Source organism: Oryzias latipes, chromosome 14 (assembly GCF_002234675.1).
Source record: "Oryzias latipes chromosome 14, ASM223467v1".
NCBI classification, from domain to species: domain Eukaryota; kingdom Metazoa; phylum Chordata; class Actinopteri; order Beloniformes; family Adrianichthyidae; genus Oryzias; species Oryzias latipes.
In genome coordinates, this window is record NC_019872.2 from 24133195 (window position 1) to 24148021 (window position 14827).

General features: G+C 45.5%; 2 protein-coding genes across 7 annotated transcripts; one reads left to right on the forward strand and one right to left on the reverse strand.

The window, feature by feature from the left end:
- Positions 1-52: 52 nt before the first annotated feature.
- On the reverse strand, positions 53-7081 carry ccdc90b (coiled-coil domain containing 90B). Of its 3 annotated transcripts, none has more exons than XM_004076672.4 (9): positions 6856-7081; positions 4604-4723; positions 4297-4400; positions 4024-4125; positions 3843-3884; positions 3673-3744; positions 2129-2182; positions 331-445; positions 53-262 (listed from the first exon to the last, which is right to left on the reverse strand). In XM_004076672.4, exons 1-9 carry the CDS (start codon positions 6905-6907, stop codon positions 207-209), a joined length of 717 nt encoding a protein of 238 aa, XP_004076720.1. In that variant the 5' UTR covers positions 6908-7081; the 3' UTR covers positions 53-206. The 3 variants fall into 3 exon arrangements, with proteins under 3 accessions (XP_004076720.1, XP_020564767.1, XP_011482161.1); XM_020709108.1 differs by having other exon boundaries at positions 6973-7068; XM_011483859.3 differs by lacking the exon at positions 6856-7081 and adding an exon at positions 6697-6778.
- alg8 (ALG8, alpha-1,3-glucosyltransferase) lies at positions 6920-14654 on the forward strand. Of its 4 annotated transcripts, none has more exons than XM_023962580.1 (14): positions 6920-7016; positions 7495-7596; positions 8125-8203; positions 9778-9971; positions 10361-10473; positions 10582-10649; positions 10724-10850; positions 11056-11159; positions 12400-12520; positions 12589-12728; positions 12911-13089; positions 13163-13260; positions 13456-13528; positions 13753-14654. In XM_023962580.1, the coding sequence occupies exons 2-14, from the start codon at positions 7517-7519 to the stop codon at positions 13976-13978; spliced, it is 1602 nt and encodes a 533-aa protein (XP_023818348.1). In that variant the 5' UTR covers positions 6920-7016; positions 7495-7516; the 3' UTR covers positions 13979-14654. The 4 variants fall into 4 exon arrangements, with proteins under 4 accessions (XP_023818348.1, XP_011482159.1, XP_011482160.1 ...); XM_011483857.2 differs by having other exon boundaries at positions 6942-7054; positions 13753-14339; XM_011483858.2 differs by having other exon boundaries at positions 6942-7054; positions 12950-13089; positions 13753-14339.
- Positions 14655-14827: the final 173 nt, after the last annotated feature.

Here is a 14827-nt window from a genome sequence, read left to right on the forward strand (position 1 = left end):
TGCTGTCTTTCTTTCATGGTTCTGAAAACTTACAGGAATGAACGGACTCCAGTTCCTTACAAGACAATTTATTTAAAAAGTGTCACTTCAGGAGAAGTTCACTGATCAAAAGAAACGCACAAAGATTTCCTTTAATGTGGAGCAAAACATTCACAGACTTATAAAACGAGGTGCAGCAGGAACCGGGCCGCTCCGCTGGAGCTCCTTCACCTCCACAGTCTGTAGAACCCCAAAGAGATGGCCAAGCAGGCGAACAGAGTCGCTGTGGAGGAGCAAACGCTTTAGGATTCATCATGGGACAGTCTGAGCCACACCCCCAGACCAACCCACCTGCCAGGTACCGAATGGTCTCCAGCTTGAGGGACTCCAGCACTGTTTTCAGGGACGCCACCTGCAGGTCAATCTTCTTGTTGATCTCCATGTTGTCGTTTTCCAAGTCGGCTTTCTGAGAACATCAGACGTTGATGTCATCAAGACGCCCATCCGATCCAAAACTGTTGCAAAGCCCTTCGGTGGCGCTTTCTAGTTCATTTGAAAAACGTTGACTAAACGGCTTAAAAACCACAGTGGTTTGTACTTCTAAATTAGATAACTATTTGTCATATTCCTGTTCACATGATTAACATTTATAAGTTTACATTGAGCATTTAATCCTGAATAATATGAAACACCTCATATGAACCCAGATTCAATGCTAACAAAAGTTTTTATTTTCAAACAGACATTTTTATTTTAGCTCTGGTCTCCAAATACGAAATTCACGGTCTGCCCTGTGTAAAGAAATGAGTATCCCACTGCAAAAAAACATTTGAATAAACAGTTAATCTGCATTTCAAGCAATTAGAAGGTTAGAAAGAATGCATGCCGACCAAATCTGGCCCTTTTTGCAAAAAGGTTGGACTAAAAAAAGCTTGCAGAGGGACACAGACCCTAAGCTGCAAACATCTCGACATATAGAACTTCAAAACTCGTTTGACCCAGAATGAAGACTGTTAGAGCAATCATGGACCATCTACAGAATACGGACCTTTCATTTATTATTATAACCATATCTGTAACTTGGTTCAGCTGCGACGAGGAAACTTCCCTTTGAAGAAAATATCTATAAATATATTAATGCAATGTTCTGATCATAAATATTAAGTTTGCTTTGTTACAAGCACTTCATTTAGATACTTGACCTGTCAGTGATTTCTGGAATCTTTTAAAACAATCCATAACAACTTCATCTTCGTTATTTAATATTAATACTTACGGATTTGATAAATATCTTCACTTGGACTGGTGATGTACAAATAAGAAGTTACAAACTGGATTATTGTAACGTAACCCTTGTGCTATCCTAGACACTTTAACATTGGGAGTTGGGTCATCTAGACCCACTAGACAGTGCTCTGATCCTTTTTTCTTTAATGATTTGTGAACCTCACTGGTGTCCATGGATTACATGAAGTCTTTCCACCTTTATCCACCTTTGTCATGGTAGGAAGAACACGTCAATGTAAGGGTGGGGTCATCTAAGATAGCACAAGGGTTAAAAAAAATAAAGCTAAACTGGAAAAGCATATCAGGGAAGGGATTATATAAAGTCGCTTCTTCCTTTTCAAGCAATTAATGAAACCATTTTTGACAAACCTTTCATTTAATTGATTCAGTGTATCGTGTATTGCATCTATAAGTCTTTTTATGATTAAGAGTAACTACAATGGCATCATTTTCATATGGATGTATCTTCTTTTACTTGATTTTAATTATTTTCTAACCAAAGTCACAATCACTCGTCCAAAGTTTTAAACATCTATATATAGATATATACCTTCAGTTTCTTCTTTAGTATTTTTTGTCTTTATTGCTTATAATAAAGTCCAGATCCTCACAACCTTCTACTGTAAACACCACTAGAGGATCTAACCCATCACTTCAAAACCTGGAGAAACAAAAACCTTTGCAGAACTTTTTACACAAAAGGAAGAGAAACATCAAAGCAGTAAAAATACTCTTTGGAGTAGAGTTTTTTGATAAAGTCACTCCCCATGACCCTGGTGAGTGGTGGGGTTCTGTGGGCTCAACAGAGCCATGAACTGAGTTTTAACGTTGTGGCGTTGAGTACGCCCCACAGTTGGGTTACCTTGTGATGGAACTCAGACGTGGCCTCCATCAGCTTCTTCTCCTGTTCAGTGAACTGGCAAAAAAAACACACAATCCGTTTCAGACATCAACTTCTTGATTTGCTGCCTTAAAAGAACAAACACTGAGCTTTCCGTCGCGGGGCGACGGGGATCTTTGGGATGAGGGGTGAGAATTTCCACGGATTCAGATCGGTTTGCTCTGGTCTGGATCTGTGATGTCACAGATCACAGCAGATCTACTTGGAACGCTTTATAGAGATGGTGATTCAAACACAAGAGCATAAATGTCCTCGTGAGCAGATGAAGAAAATCCTTTCCTGATGAATTCTGACAGTCTGTACATGACAGTCTGTCATGTACAGACTGTCATGTACATGGTAGACTGTCTGTACATGACAGACTGCAGAGAGAAGCTTCCAGCCCTGCTGCTGCTGTCACGCTGGAAGGCAAGAACCTTTCAGGTCGAATGTTTCCATCTGGGAAGATAAAGTGAGCTGGACCCTCAGGGCTCCGTTCTTTGTTCCTTGTTTATACCATGGTCCAGGTGAATAATCAATTCTGATTGGCTGCTGGGTGTGCATTAAAAAGTGATAATGCACAGTGATAACTGTACGCCGTAAAAAGAAGTTCCGGTCACATATCTTCAATGTTCTGTATCACTGTGCCGGCTTCTTTAAAACAAACTTTAGCTTCATCATCTGGACAAAAACAAGCGGTAAGAGCTGGCAAAGGGACATTGTCACGGTAAAGTGACAATGCGCCCAACTACATAACAAATAGTCCTCTTTTTGTGAAAAAAGCGATCCAAACAGAAAAAGTAACAATAAAGTACTAAAAATGGATTGAATATGTATTTATTTAGTAAGTGACCATGGTATAAGCGGGTTAATGGCCTTAGAAGTTTGCTTTATCGGAAATAAACGCACCGCGTTTCACGTCGTACGCTTCAGGCTTCCACGGCGTGCATTAAGTAAGGGTTAATGGCCGGCGAAGTATGCATTATCACTTTTTAACGCACGCCGTGGAAGCCTGAACTTGCTTCCGCGAAGTGCATAAAAATTTATAATACACACTTGGAAGGCCATTAACCCGCTTATACCATGGTCACTTACAAATACAAAAGAAATATATAGTAAAGTTTTTAGTCCTTAATTCTGTTTTTTTTTCCGATTTTGGATCTTATTTTTTACAAACTACTATTTGTTACGTGGTTCGGTGCCTTGTCATGGTTTCGTGACAAGGTGCCGAACCACCACTGCAGTCAGGAAGATTTAAGATAGGTGACCGGAACTTCTTTTTGGGGCGTGCGGTTATCACTGTGCGTTATCACTTTTTAAAGCACACACAGCAGCCAATCAGATTCGAGTATTCACCCGGACCGTGGTATAATTTCTGATAATGCGCACTTCGTCTGCCCTTATCCCTTACTTATTTGGTGCTGACTGCAGCTTTGCGGATGACACCTCCATATGTTTTCAGTTGTGACCCGACAGCCTGAGGCTTCACCTGAACTCATGACAAATCGGATCTTCTGAGCGCTCACCATGTCAGAGATCCTGCTTCTCTCCAAGTTGATGTCCAGCTTGGTTTCTGCTCTGACTTTCTCCGTCTCCTCCTGGACAGAAACACCCTCGGAGGTGAACGCCTCTCCTCATACCCAGAGCAGAGGATGGCGAGTAACCTGTTGACGGATAAACTCCACAGGGACCTTACCTTGAGTCTGTTGTGCAGCTGCTCCAGCTCGTGCTTCATTTTCTGCAGAAACAACAGATGTTGTGACGCAGAACCTGCAGAACCTCACAGACTAAAGAAGCTCAGACTGAGGAGACCCTTAAGCAGATTTTTTTTCCAGCTTTAAATATGATGTGAAGTGGTGTTAAGGTAAATCTGTTACTGTGTTCTCAGAGCGCAGGTTGGAGAACTCGCTCTTCTCCAGGATCACCATGTCCTTCCTGATGGAGTCCAGGTGAGACATGATCTGCTGGACTGCGATCTCCTGAAGAAAAATGTATTTTCTATGAACTGTCGTTTAACGTTTTATTCCAGTTTTTAATAGGCATTTTACGATAATAAAGTAAGAGCCAGCAGACAGAGGATGACGGTTTATTTTTACAGAAGCCTCATCTTAACTGCCTAAATAGTGCACACGTCAGCCTGGAGGTCCCACCTGGTGGGCTTTGGTCACCATATCTTTGTAGACGATGTCCATGTTGGCCGTGGTGAGGGTGACCAAAGCAGAAACAATCAGCTCTGCTTGCTGCTTGTCAAAGCCTACACAAGAATATAAACATGTTAGCACACCAGTTCAAGTCCTGAAGTTTCAAGTCTGAATCAAGAGGGTTTGAGAATAAAGAGTTCAAGAAGCATCTAATTATAGATATAGGTTCAGAGATGGGAGAAACAGGTCCCAGACAAACATGAAGTACTAGTCTGTTTGTTTCTAAGGCCATAAAAACATCTCCTGTCTGGCTCACCGCTGGTCTCCAGCTCCGCCGCCATGGCGTGCGAGTCGAAGGTGAGTTTTCGCTGCTCCAGAGGCGTCAGTTCAATCCTCCTGAGGTCGAAGGTTGTCAGCCGAGCTCCAACATGGAAACCTGCCCCACAAACAAACAAATAGTTTTTGCTTTGAGGAGATGTGAGAAGAAACATCAATGATTTATCAGCTGTTTCTCAAGAACTCCTCAAAACATCTTAAATCCGTTTAATCCAAGAACCCAAAGGAAAAACATTGGAGACTCGTTATGATCATTAGTCACAGTTCAGATCACAACTGTCCAGGTCTGTAAGCTTGGTGGAATTGGAACCTTCCCTTCCCAAATTCACAGCAAAGCAGGAAGTACTAAATGTTGCAGTTCTGCAAAGGACCACTTCATCGGAACACGATGAAGCAGGTTCCTATGCACTCTAGCGTTTCATTGAGTCAAAAAGCTGGAAAATCACAAACATGTGATCAACACCACCCAAGATGAAAGACTGCACTTCTAGACGTTTGAGATCGTTCTGTAGTCCCATGAGATTGGTGACTATCAAAAGTGAGTTGAGCTGCTCTGCTACAGGCCCGCTCCTCTGAGTGCAGTTCAAGAGCAAAACTGTTGGGGTCGCCAGTTAAAATAAAGCTTTTTTTAGCGATATGGGGGGACTTTAGGTTCCGGTTGAGGACTTCTGGTTCTGGACATCGATGTCTGCAGCTAGGTCCTCTTGGCCAGACATCAGTAAGTAGCGGTCCGAGTCATCGTTTCAATGGCAACCACTCTTGCTAATCAGGTGCTGAAAGGCCACACCCCTTCCACTTGAAACTTGGGAATCCCTCATTCAAATGTTTTGAACGTGTGATGTGAGACTGACTATTGCTGTTTATTACTCTATGGAGATCTATTCACGTGTGGTTTCTTGGAGCCGGCAGCTACTTCCTGGTTGGAACGCAAGGGAGGGGGCACTCAGTCCAGTCCTCATTCTTCCATATCAAACTGGAATTGTCCAAATCTCCTAGTCAACATTCAGAGTTCCTTTCAGGGAAAACATGGGCAAAGCCCTCATGACAACAAGCCCATACCACGATTCTCCCTCCACCAAACATCACACTTTCAACCGTTGAGTCTGAAAGTATGATTGTGGTGGAACCTCCGAACCCAGAGTTATCCATCAGATGGGCGGATGGAGAAGTGTCCAGACATCCTTAGTTCTAGAGCTGCAACTTTTCCATGTTGTATCCAAACCCTGCAGGCCCTGAAGATGGATGACTGGATGCAACAGTGAGTCTGACGCTGGAAGATGAAGGTGTGATGTTGGATGTTGTCAGAGGTTATCCTCTCCAGCTAGGATGTGAGTTAGAGGAGAAGCAGAAATACTGGAGGGAAACGGATGAGGAGATGCAGAGTAGACTGGAGACTGGATCAGACTTTAGCAGACGTGTGTGAAGGAAACAGGAAGTGATGGAGGAGTTTAAGGTTTTAGGGGTTTATTGCCGTCATAGGAATTTTTCCACAGCAGCTCTCAAGTCAAGGTAAGGATAAGGAACAAAATTTGAGAAAGAGAGGGGTAGAGTAGAAGATACAAATATAAAACAAAAATACAAAAGTATAAAAATATAAAATATTGCAGCGTCCCAACCTTTTTCATTATTACACTTTTGTCAAGTGTTTGACATATTGTGGTAGTTAATTGTTCATTGCACTTTGTGTCCCACCAGTTTGGTGTTTAGGACAGGAATGCAGAAGGACAGGCAGTGGTGGACTTTGCTAAAGAATGAATAACATTGGAGGGAGGAGAACACAAGCCGTGCAGATGTTTGTGCAGATGCTGTAATGTGAGACAGAGCAGCAACAACAATGATGCGGTTGGGGAGAAAGATGAAGGCAGTGAGGAAGATGAAGATGACACGAGCAGAGCAGAGGATCAAATGGTGAAAGTTGAAAAAGAAAGAGCGCTGTGGGGCTTTAAATAAGCTTTGGGGAGAGCAGGAGGTTCTTCCAGATGACTGGACAGCTACAGCTAGAGGATCAGCTGCAGACTAGATCATCTACTGTTTTAGTGACAGAAGTTTCCCTGCTCCACTCCATCCACCTACCAACGTCCAGGACACGCAACCTGGGTTTGTGTCTGTTTGTGTGACTGTTGTTGGCCTGATCACACATCGACCCAGCTCCCTGTTTTCGAAAAGTTGACGTCAGATCTTTACGCAAACACTAGTCCCCCACCCCCCCCTAATTCTTTAACGATGTCCTACCTCTCCGCGTGACCGCCAGCCGCCAAACGCAGCGCCGCAGCAGCGCGTTCATCCCGGAAGTTCCGAACTTCGACAGGTCACGCACGAACACGCAATAACTCCCAAACGCACACTCACATGGAGGCACGGATCCACTACTGAAAGTCGAAGCGCGTGACCAGGTGCTGCGTTCAGGGACACACGACTTTCCAACTGAAAGGTTGTTAGTTTTTGAGCATGTTCGACAAAGATCGACAGCGCCCCATATGGCAGAAATGGCTAACTCAATGTTTACAAAACGAATACTCAATAATAATTCCTATAAATCAATAGAATAGAATAGATTTAAACTTTTTTTTACCTAAAGAACGTGACTTTACTGGATTTACACTAAAAAAAATTGACACTACAAAAAATAAATGTTAGAGAAAAGACAAGTTTATTTCCAGTTCTATGTTGGACAGAATGAGTTTGGAAAATACCTACAAAATAAGGTGGCATTTAACAGATAAACATCTGTGGAATAAACCAAATTCTGGTTTTGTACGCTCGTGGGACTGTGCAAATGTAAAGCATTTATGTCTCTGGAAAGGTTGGGTCAATCAAATCTAAAGTGTGCTTGTTGTTCTGAGGAAGGTTTTAAATAAAGTTTTCATTCAGGCGCGTCATCGGTCGGGCTGTCATGGCGGCGGACGGTTGGAGCTGGTTTCCAGTCTTAGCGGCGGGAGTTTCTCTCTTCAAGTGCCTCTTCATCAGCTCATAGTGAGTGGAACAGTACCGCCATGGACAGCTTTTCTTTAGCGCCTCGGTTCCGGCTCGGTCGAGAATTTGTCGGGCCAGATTAACTGGAGCGCAAAAGAGTCTCTTGTTAGCATATTTGCTAACAGCTGAAAGAGTTCAACCCGTTTCAAAGTCTAGCAGACTTGGACCGCGGTTCGGTTCTGTTCAGCATCAGATTCGAATTGAATTTACCCGTTTCCACGTTCGGCAGGGATGGTTTTCTTTTACAGAACAAGTTTTTCCTCCTCCGCTTTTAGCATGATGTGTCGTAAATCCGCCCGAAGATGGCGCTGTCTCCCGCTAAACTAAAGCTGGCTGAGCTGAGCGGCGGAAATTGTTCTGATCGTCCTGTAGTCATGTTGTTCTGACACACATGGCGCATAATCGTTCAAATCCATAATCAAGGATGTTTATTAGAATGACAGTCATAAGTATTGTCAGGGTTTTTGCCTCCAACAGAGGAGGAAGACTGTGCCCTTCATCATCTGCTCCTGCTGTGTTTGTGTGCAGTCGGTCCACAGACTTCGAGGTCCACAGGAACTGGCTGGCCATCACACACAATCTGCCCGTGTCCCGGTGGTACCATGAGGTCAGTCTCTGCTGCTCTTTGTGTTTGTGTCACCATCTCACGTCAGAAAGATGAACGTTTCACCTCTGAAACGATGTGAAAATAGACATATTCCCTGTTTTCTGCTTCTTCTATTCTGGATTTAACATGAAGTTTTAAACATTGAAATATTTTTTCAAATGCCGGTGAATCAGAAGCAGACAAAAAAATAGTTTTTGTTATGTCTTGCTGCTTCTGCTTTGCTGCATCCCGTCATTCTGCTCACCTGGCAGGTGTGGCCAATGATCTTGATCAGCACCTGCCAGGTATTTAAGTCATAGGAGGCCACAACCAAAGGGAGAGGCATGCAGAGAGAGCAGAGCAGGAGGCTGAGGAGCAGTGGGTTTGAGTTGGAGCTGTGCTGGTTGGTTGTTTCCATCTTGATTCCCTCTTGGTCCTCAGCAGTCTTATACTGCTGGGTTTTGTTATTTTAGTTTGGGGTTGGACCTTGGTAGTCCTTATTTGCGGGCTTTGTTTATTTTGTTTCAATAGTTACATTTTGTTAGGCAGCCTTAGCAGGGAGCTGCTGACTCCGACGGTCAACGTGGCTGAGTCAGTTGTCTCCCTGAATTATTTTCTGTTTGGCCAAGGCTCCAATCCCTTTGTTTTGTCTTTTGTTGGGACCAGCACAGTAATTATTGCTTTCTGTTTTACAGAACACAGGTTATTTCTACCATCTAATAAACCGTGTTCCTAAACTTTGGTGTCCATCGTCCATATGTTTTGGCCCCTTTTTGATTTACCCCTAGACTGGGACAGGTTTGCCTGTCGGGGGCCGTAACAGTTTTCAGCATGCATCCACTGTCGGACAAATGGATCCATGCATGTTTTTATCGTGTGAGCTGGAATCGGGATCTGGATAGCTCCAATATTGCTGCCATTGTTGTTGCACCGGTGTGTGTGTGTGTGTGTTTGTGTGGGTCTGTGTGTGTGTGTGTGCGTGTGCGTGCACGTGCGCGTGTGTGGCTGTAAGCTAGCAGGAGAACATATAAAGAATCACAATCAAAGGCCGGTGTCCTGCATTGGAGCTCCTTGTTGGGTAAACACACCTGATCCAGGTAATCCCCAGCAGGATTTCTGGGAAAGCAGCGGGACACTTGGAGTTTGACACTCGGGGATGATGGGAAGTCAAGGCAGGCTTACTCCACGCCTGAATTTCTGATGATGCTCACATTCTTATAACAGATGCCTAAAAGGCCATTGTCCTGCTTATACTACGGTCACTTACAAAAGAAATGAATATTAAATTCATGCTTAGAGGCGGCTGGATGGCTGGGTGTAGGACTGGTGCGCAGGAAGCCTGGGTTGGGTTCCCTGTCCCTTGAAATTACAGGGTGGTGTCAGGAAGGACATCCGGTGTAGAAACTCTCTGCCAAAGCTCCTGTGTGAATCGGTGATCGGTGAACGCTGATTTGCTGTGAACCTGTGAGGTTCGGGGTTCTTGCTGTCCCTTTTTAGCCCGTGAACGCCTTTATGTTCTCAGAAAGCCCTTAGGCTCATGGTACAATTCCGTGACAAGAGGGCAAACCGTTTCGCCTTCTCTTCCTCACCCGCAGAATTCCTCGGAGTGGACTCTGGATTACCCGCCGCTCTTCGCCTGGTTCGAGTTCGGACTCTCCCACGTGGCGCGGCACTTTGACGGAGACATGCTGCTGCTGCACAAGCAGAACTACGCCAGCCCGCCCACCGTGCTCTTCCAGAGGCTGTCGGTCATCGTCACCGACGGGGTCTTTATCCTCGCCGCCAGAGAGTGAGTCCGAGCCCCGCCCACTGCTAGAGGAAAGGCCGCAACCAACCAGTCCAGTGCAGACTCGCAAACCGGTTAACTGCAGTCTGCTCTTCTCTGCCGATGCTGTTTGAAGAAATATATAAGAAGCGAGGCTGCAACTCTGAGACAGAGTGACAGCTGGAGTGTAACACACAACCACACACACACACACACTGTTCTTCTAGGAACTTTTGATGCTTCCTGGTTTGTTTTGTCAAACTGAGGAGCTGAAAATGTTTGACTGACAGTTTAAATAGTTGAGATGACGATTAGATGAAAAAGACAAGAAGATGAAGGTTCAGATTCTTCACATGTAAGTTTTTACTTGAGCCTGAAGGCATCACACGGTCTGTTTGGCTGTCCTCCTGCAGGTGCTGCAGGTGTGTTCAGACACAGAGAGCCTCTCAGAAGGCTGTCCTGAGCCGGCCGTCCTTCATCCTGGCTGTGCTGCTGCTGTGGAACTTTGGCCTCTTCATCGTGGACCGTATCCTTCAGACCGAGTGGACTCGTACTCTTCCACCAAGGTTCCTAAACACGTCTTTAGCCTGGAGACGATGAAGACTATGCTTCCTTCACCCCCCACCTCACACAGACATCCATTTCCAGTACAACGGCTTTCTGTTTGGTTTCCTGCTCCTGTCTGTGGCCAAGCATCTGCAGGTACAAACCACACGGACCAGGTCTGCTCGCTGACCTCTGACTCATTTGGCTGCTTCTGTCTCGGTGTGGTGCAGGCGCAGCACCTGCAGGGGGCGCTGCTGTTCGCCATCCTTCTGAACCTGAAACACATCTACCTGTATGTTGCTCCGGCGTACGGCGTCTACCTGCTGAGGAGCTACTGCTTCACGGAGAGCAGCACAGGTCTGACAGCCATCCATCCTGAGGAGCCCTGTACACACACACACACACACACACACACACACACACACGTACTTACACACACACACTTCTAAACGTGTCACTAATGAGCAGACAAGACATTAAAGTTGTTAGCTGATTGTTTGTTTGTGCTGCGTCTGCTTGTTTTTGCAGACAGTGAAGTCAGGTGTTGTCTGTGTTTGTGCAGACGGCGGCATTCGGTGGCGGAGCTTCAGCCTGCTGCGTCTGCTGGCTTTGGGCAGTGTGGTGATGGCGGTTTGCGGTCTGTCCTTCGGTCCGTTCATTGTCATGGTGAGTTCAGTGTTTTGGAGCCGAGCTGCACTTTTTCCTTGACAAAAATCCTGCAGCACACCAGCAGCCAAAAAAATGTAAAAGAAGAGAAACTCTGTAGTCTGTATTGTTGGACAGTCTCTCCATGATCTCGCCTGCATTTCTTGCAATAATTGAGGCAACAAAAAACTGAAGTTGCATCCGTTTATCCAGAAAGCTGTGAAAGTTTTCAATAATTTTCAACTAAATTAGTTAAAAATTTGTCTCAGTAGTTTTTCCCTCCATTTTATTAAAATGCAATTTCATATAATCCTAAAAAAACAAAACAAATAAAATGACGTGAACTCTGGAATCTCTGATTTTAATTTCTTTGTTCTCCAACAAAAACCTTGAAGGAGCAAAAAACGGTTTATCTCTGATTTCATCAAGAAGTTTTGAAAACTGATGGAACAGATGTTTGCGTTTGTTGAGCTTCATGACAGTTAACAGCAGCGCAGTAAGAGACACCGTCATATTAACCCACTGCATCATGGGAGTTGTAGTGAAAAGCAGTGGTGCTGATGCCGGACAGACTCACTTTTTCCACAGAATGACACCAGATCCTGCAGGAAGCTGTGGCTGAGCGGATGATCCGTGTGGATCCCTAGCCCCCCGTTCTGCAGAGACATGTGCCGCGGTACCCCCCCCCCCTTTTTTGTTTTAACCTGCGAAAAAGTCACTGCTAGACGCTGCGTGTGGGAGGAGCTACCGTCAAAAGGTTTTCTCGTCCTACTTATGAAACTCCTGGAAGATGACATTCTGGTGAGATGACATTCTGGTGATGGTTAACGTTTTTAGATCAGTGAAAATGTGTCATTTCCCGAGGCACAGTAATGTTCCGTGAGAGATGGTCCGGGGTGCCGCAGGAAATGACACATTTTCACTGATTTAAAAACGTTTACCATCCTCAGAATCCAGTGGTGGACCATGCATCACACACCTGAGCCTTCGGTAGTGCTCCGTCTGAACCACTCAACCCGTCATGAACCATTTTACGGTGCAGAAACCAGCTTTGCATTATAGATGAAAAATTCCTGTAGCCACAATAAATGCCTCTAACTAAACTGAATAAACAAAACAGTAAACATACCCGCCTCAGCAGCAGAGCAGGACTCACACATTCATTTGATTCTAAACTAGACCAAAACGGGAGCAGCAGCTCATCCTCGCACAAACATCTCCTCAGAGGAGAAGGTTCATTTTCACCCTTCTTTTCTTTCAGGGCCAGCTTCCTCAGGTCCTCTCTCGGCTCTTTCCCTTCAAACGGGGTCTCTGTCACGCATACTGGGCCCCAAACGCGTGGGCGCTCTACAACGCTCTGGACAAAGTCCTGGCGACACTCGGTGAGGTCCCGCCCTTCGCTGAAAGATGCTTCCTTAACAGACGCGATGTCTGACTGATGTTTTTGCAGGCGTTCGTCTGAAGCTGCTGAAGGAGGCGGAGCTTCCTCAGGCTTCCATGACGGGTGGACTGGTCCAGGAATTCCAGCACTCTGTGCTTCCCTCTGTCTCTCCCTCTGTCACACTAGTCTGCACTCTTCTGTCCATCCTGGTGAGTTTGGCAGACTGCTGCGCACATTCAGGAGTCCCAGTAACCATGGAAACGGGTCCACAGGCGTAACTGTCTCCGATTTGGGTTTTTTGCTGACTTTCACAGATTATGTTTCTTTGAAATTCAACAACAGCATGCATCAACTTCCACTCTTTCAATAAAGTAACATTTTCATGAAAAAGGTTGAGACAGTTCACTCGTGTGTGTTCCCTCGCCTGAAGCCGGCGCTGGCATCTATATGGAGGCGTCCCCGCGGCGCCCGTGGCTTCCTGCGCTGCCTGCTGCTCTGCGCTCTGGGCTCCTATATGTTCGGCTGGCACGTGCACGAGAAGGCCATCCTCATCGCCATCCTGCCGCTTAGGTCAGCCGCCACCGTTACAGTTTGAGCGAGGGGTGGCGTTGAGGTAATGACCCCCCTCTGTGTCTTCCTTCAGCATCCTGGCTGTGGAAAGCAGAGAGGATGCTGGGATTTTCCTGCTCCTGAGTACTACAGGACATTACTCGCTGTTCCCGCTGCTCTTCACCCCCACAGGTAAGCAAGGCAATGAAGCACTGCAGCTCTGGTCTTCAAGATCCACCACTGTTGTCCAAACATCCACGTTCGTCCTGATGCAGGATGGTCCTGGAAAGGTTCATGTCTTCAAGTTCGAAGGAGAAACTATGAAGCTCCGCCCCCTGAACCCCTGAATGTGTGTAAATGTTGACAATTCTGTTCTCTTTTTCTCAGAGCTGCCAATCAAAGTGTGTCTGATGCTGATGTTCTCCCTGTTCTCCTTCTCCGCTCTCAGGAAGCTGCACAGGTAAGCACAGGTGACGTGGTTTAGAGCCCTCCACCACTTAGTCAGCAGCAGTCGTCCTTTCCATTACCGCCTCAGCAGCAGAGCAGGACTCACACATTCATTTGATTCTAAACTAGACCAAAACAGGAGACCTCTTGTTTTTGCAGTGACGTAAAGCAATCACATCATTTAAAAAACATTGTAGTTTTTGGTAGCTGGTTGACTGCAGATTGCTCTCCCCTCAGTGCTGATGGATCCCTGCTGCACCCCTTGGAGGTCGTGTATCTGCTGGGCTTGGGAATGGTGGCACTGTTCTCCGAGGTGCTATTCCCTCTGTCACCATGGAAACAGAGACTGCCCTTCTTGCCCCTGCTGGCCACTTCGGTGTACTGCTCAGTAGGCGTGTCCTACTCCTTCCTGCGGCTGTATGCCACTTTGCTGCGCTCGGACAGCAAACCCAAACAGCATTAAGGCAGCACGCGGTGTCCTGCACACTCGCATCATCGCGCCGCTCTACCTGCTACCGATGCACGAGGAAAAACGCCAAAGAGGGTCGGTGACGGAGGAGGACGTCCATCTGGCACTTTCTTGTTTTGCTTAAAAGATTCGGTTTCTCAAACCTGCTGAAGCCCGATTATTTTCTGGAGAAATGGATGAAAGACTGTTTTGGAAATTAGGATCTAAGCAAACTAGAGGAAGAAAGGACTTGTCTCTAGAGAATACACAGACCAAAGCACAACACAATAAGTCTACACTATAAGTCCTTTTTTCAACATGGAGGCATAAATGGACGTTGTTACTAAATTAAATAATGCAGAAGTCTTGAACCTGAGCCTTGGGGTACACACCTATGCTTAAGTGAAACCATCTGAAGAAAACCTAAAAGAGTTCAAATGATCCAAATGATTTCCGACGGGAACTTTGTTTAAAAACTTTATTGGTAAGGCAACACAGAACATGGTTGGTTCAAAAGATCAAACGGGAACTCTAAGCTGATGACACGGGTGCTAACCGGCAGCTCAGAGCTTTCTGTAGAAGTTCAGCTGGAACTGAAAGAAGGGAGATCTGATCTCTGAGATGATCCTCAGTCTTCACTGGATCACCATCCTCCTCCTGTTAGGCTCTTTGTTTGATTAAAAAAAAAAAAGGGTTTCCACTTTTAAAGGGGAGGGAATGGAGAGGATGACTGCAGATCAATAAAGGCTCAACTTGACATTAGAACCCAAGTCAAGCACAGGATTATTATTGGCCAACTTTGTTCATTAGGTTTATTTCCAGCGCGAAAATAGGATGAGTTCCTGGTTAAATATGAATGTTAAA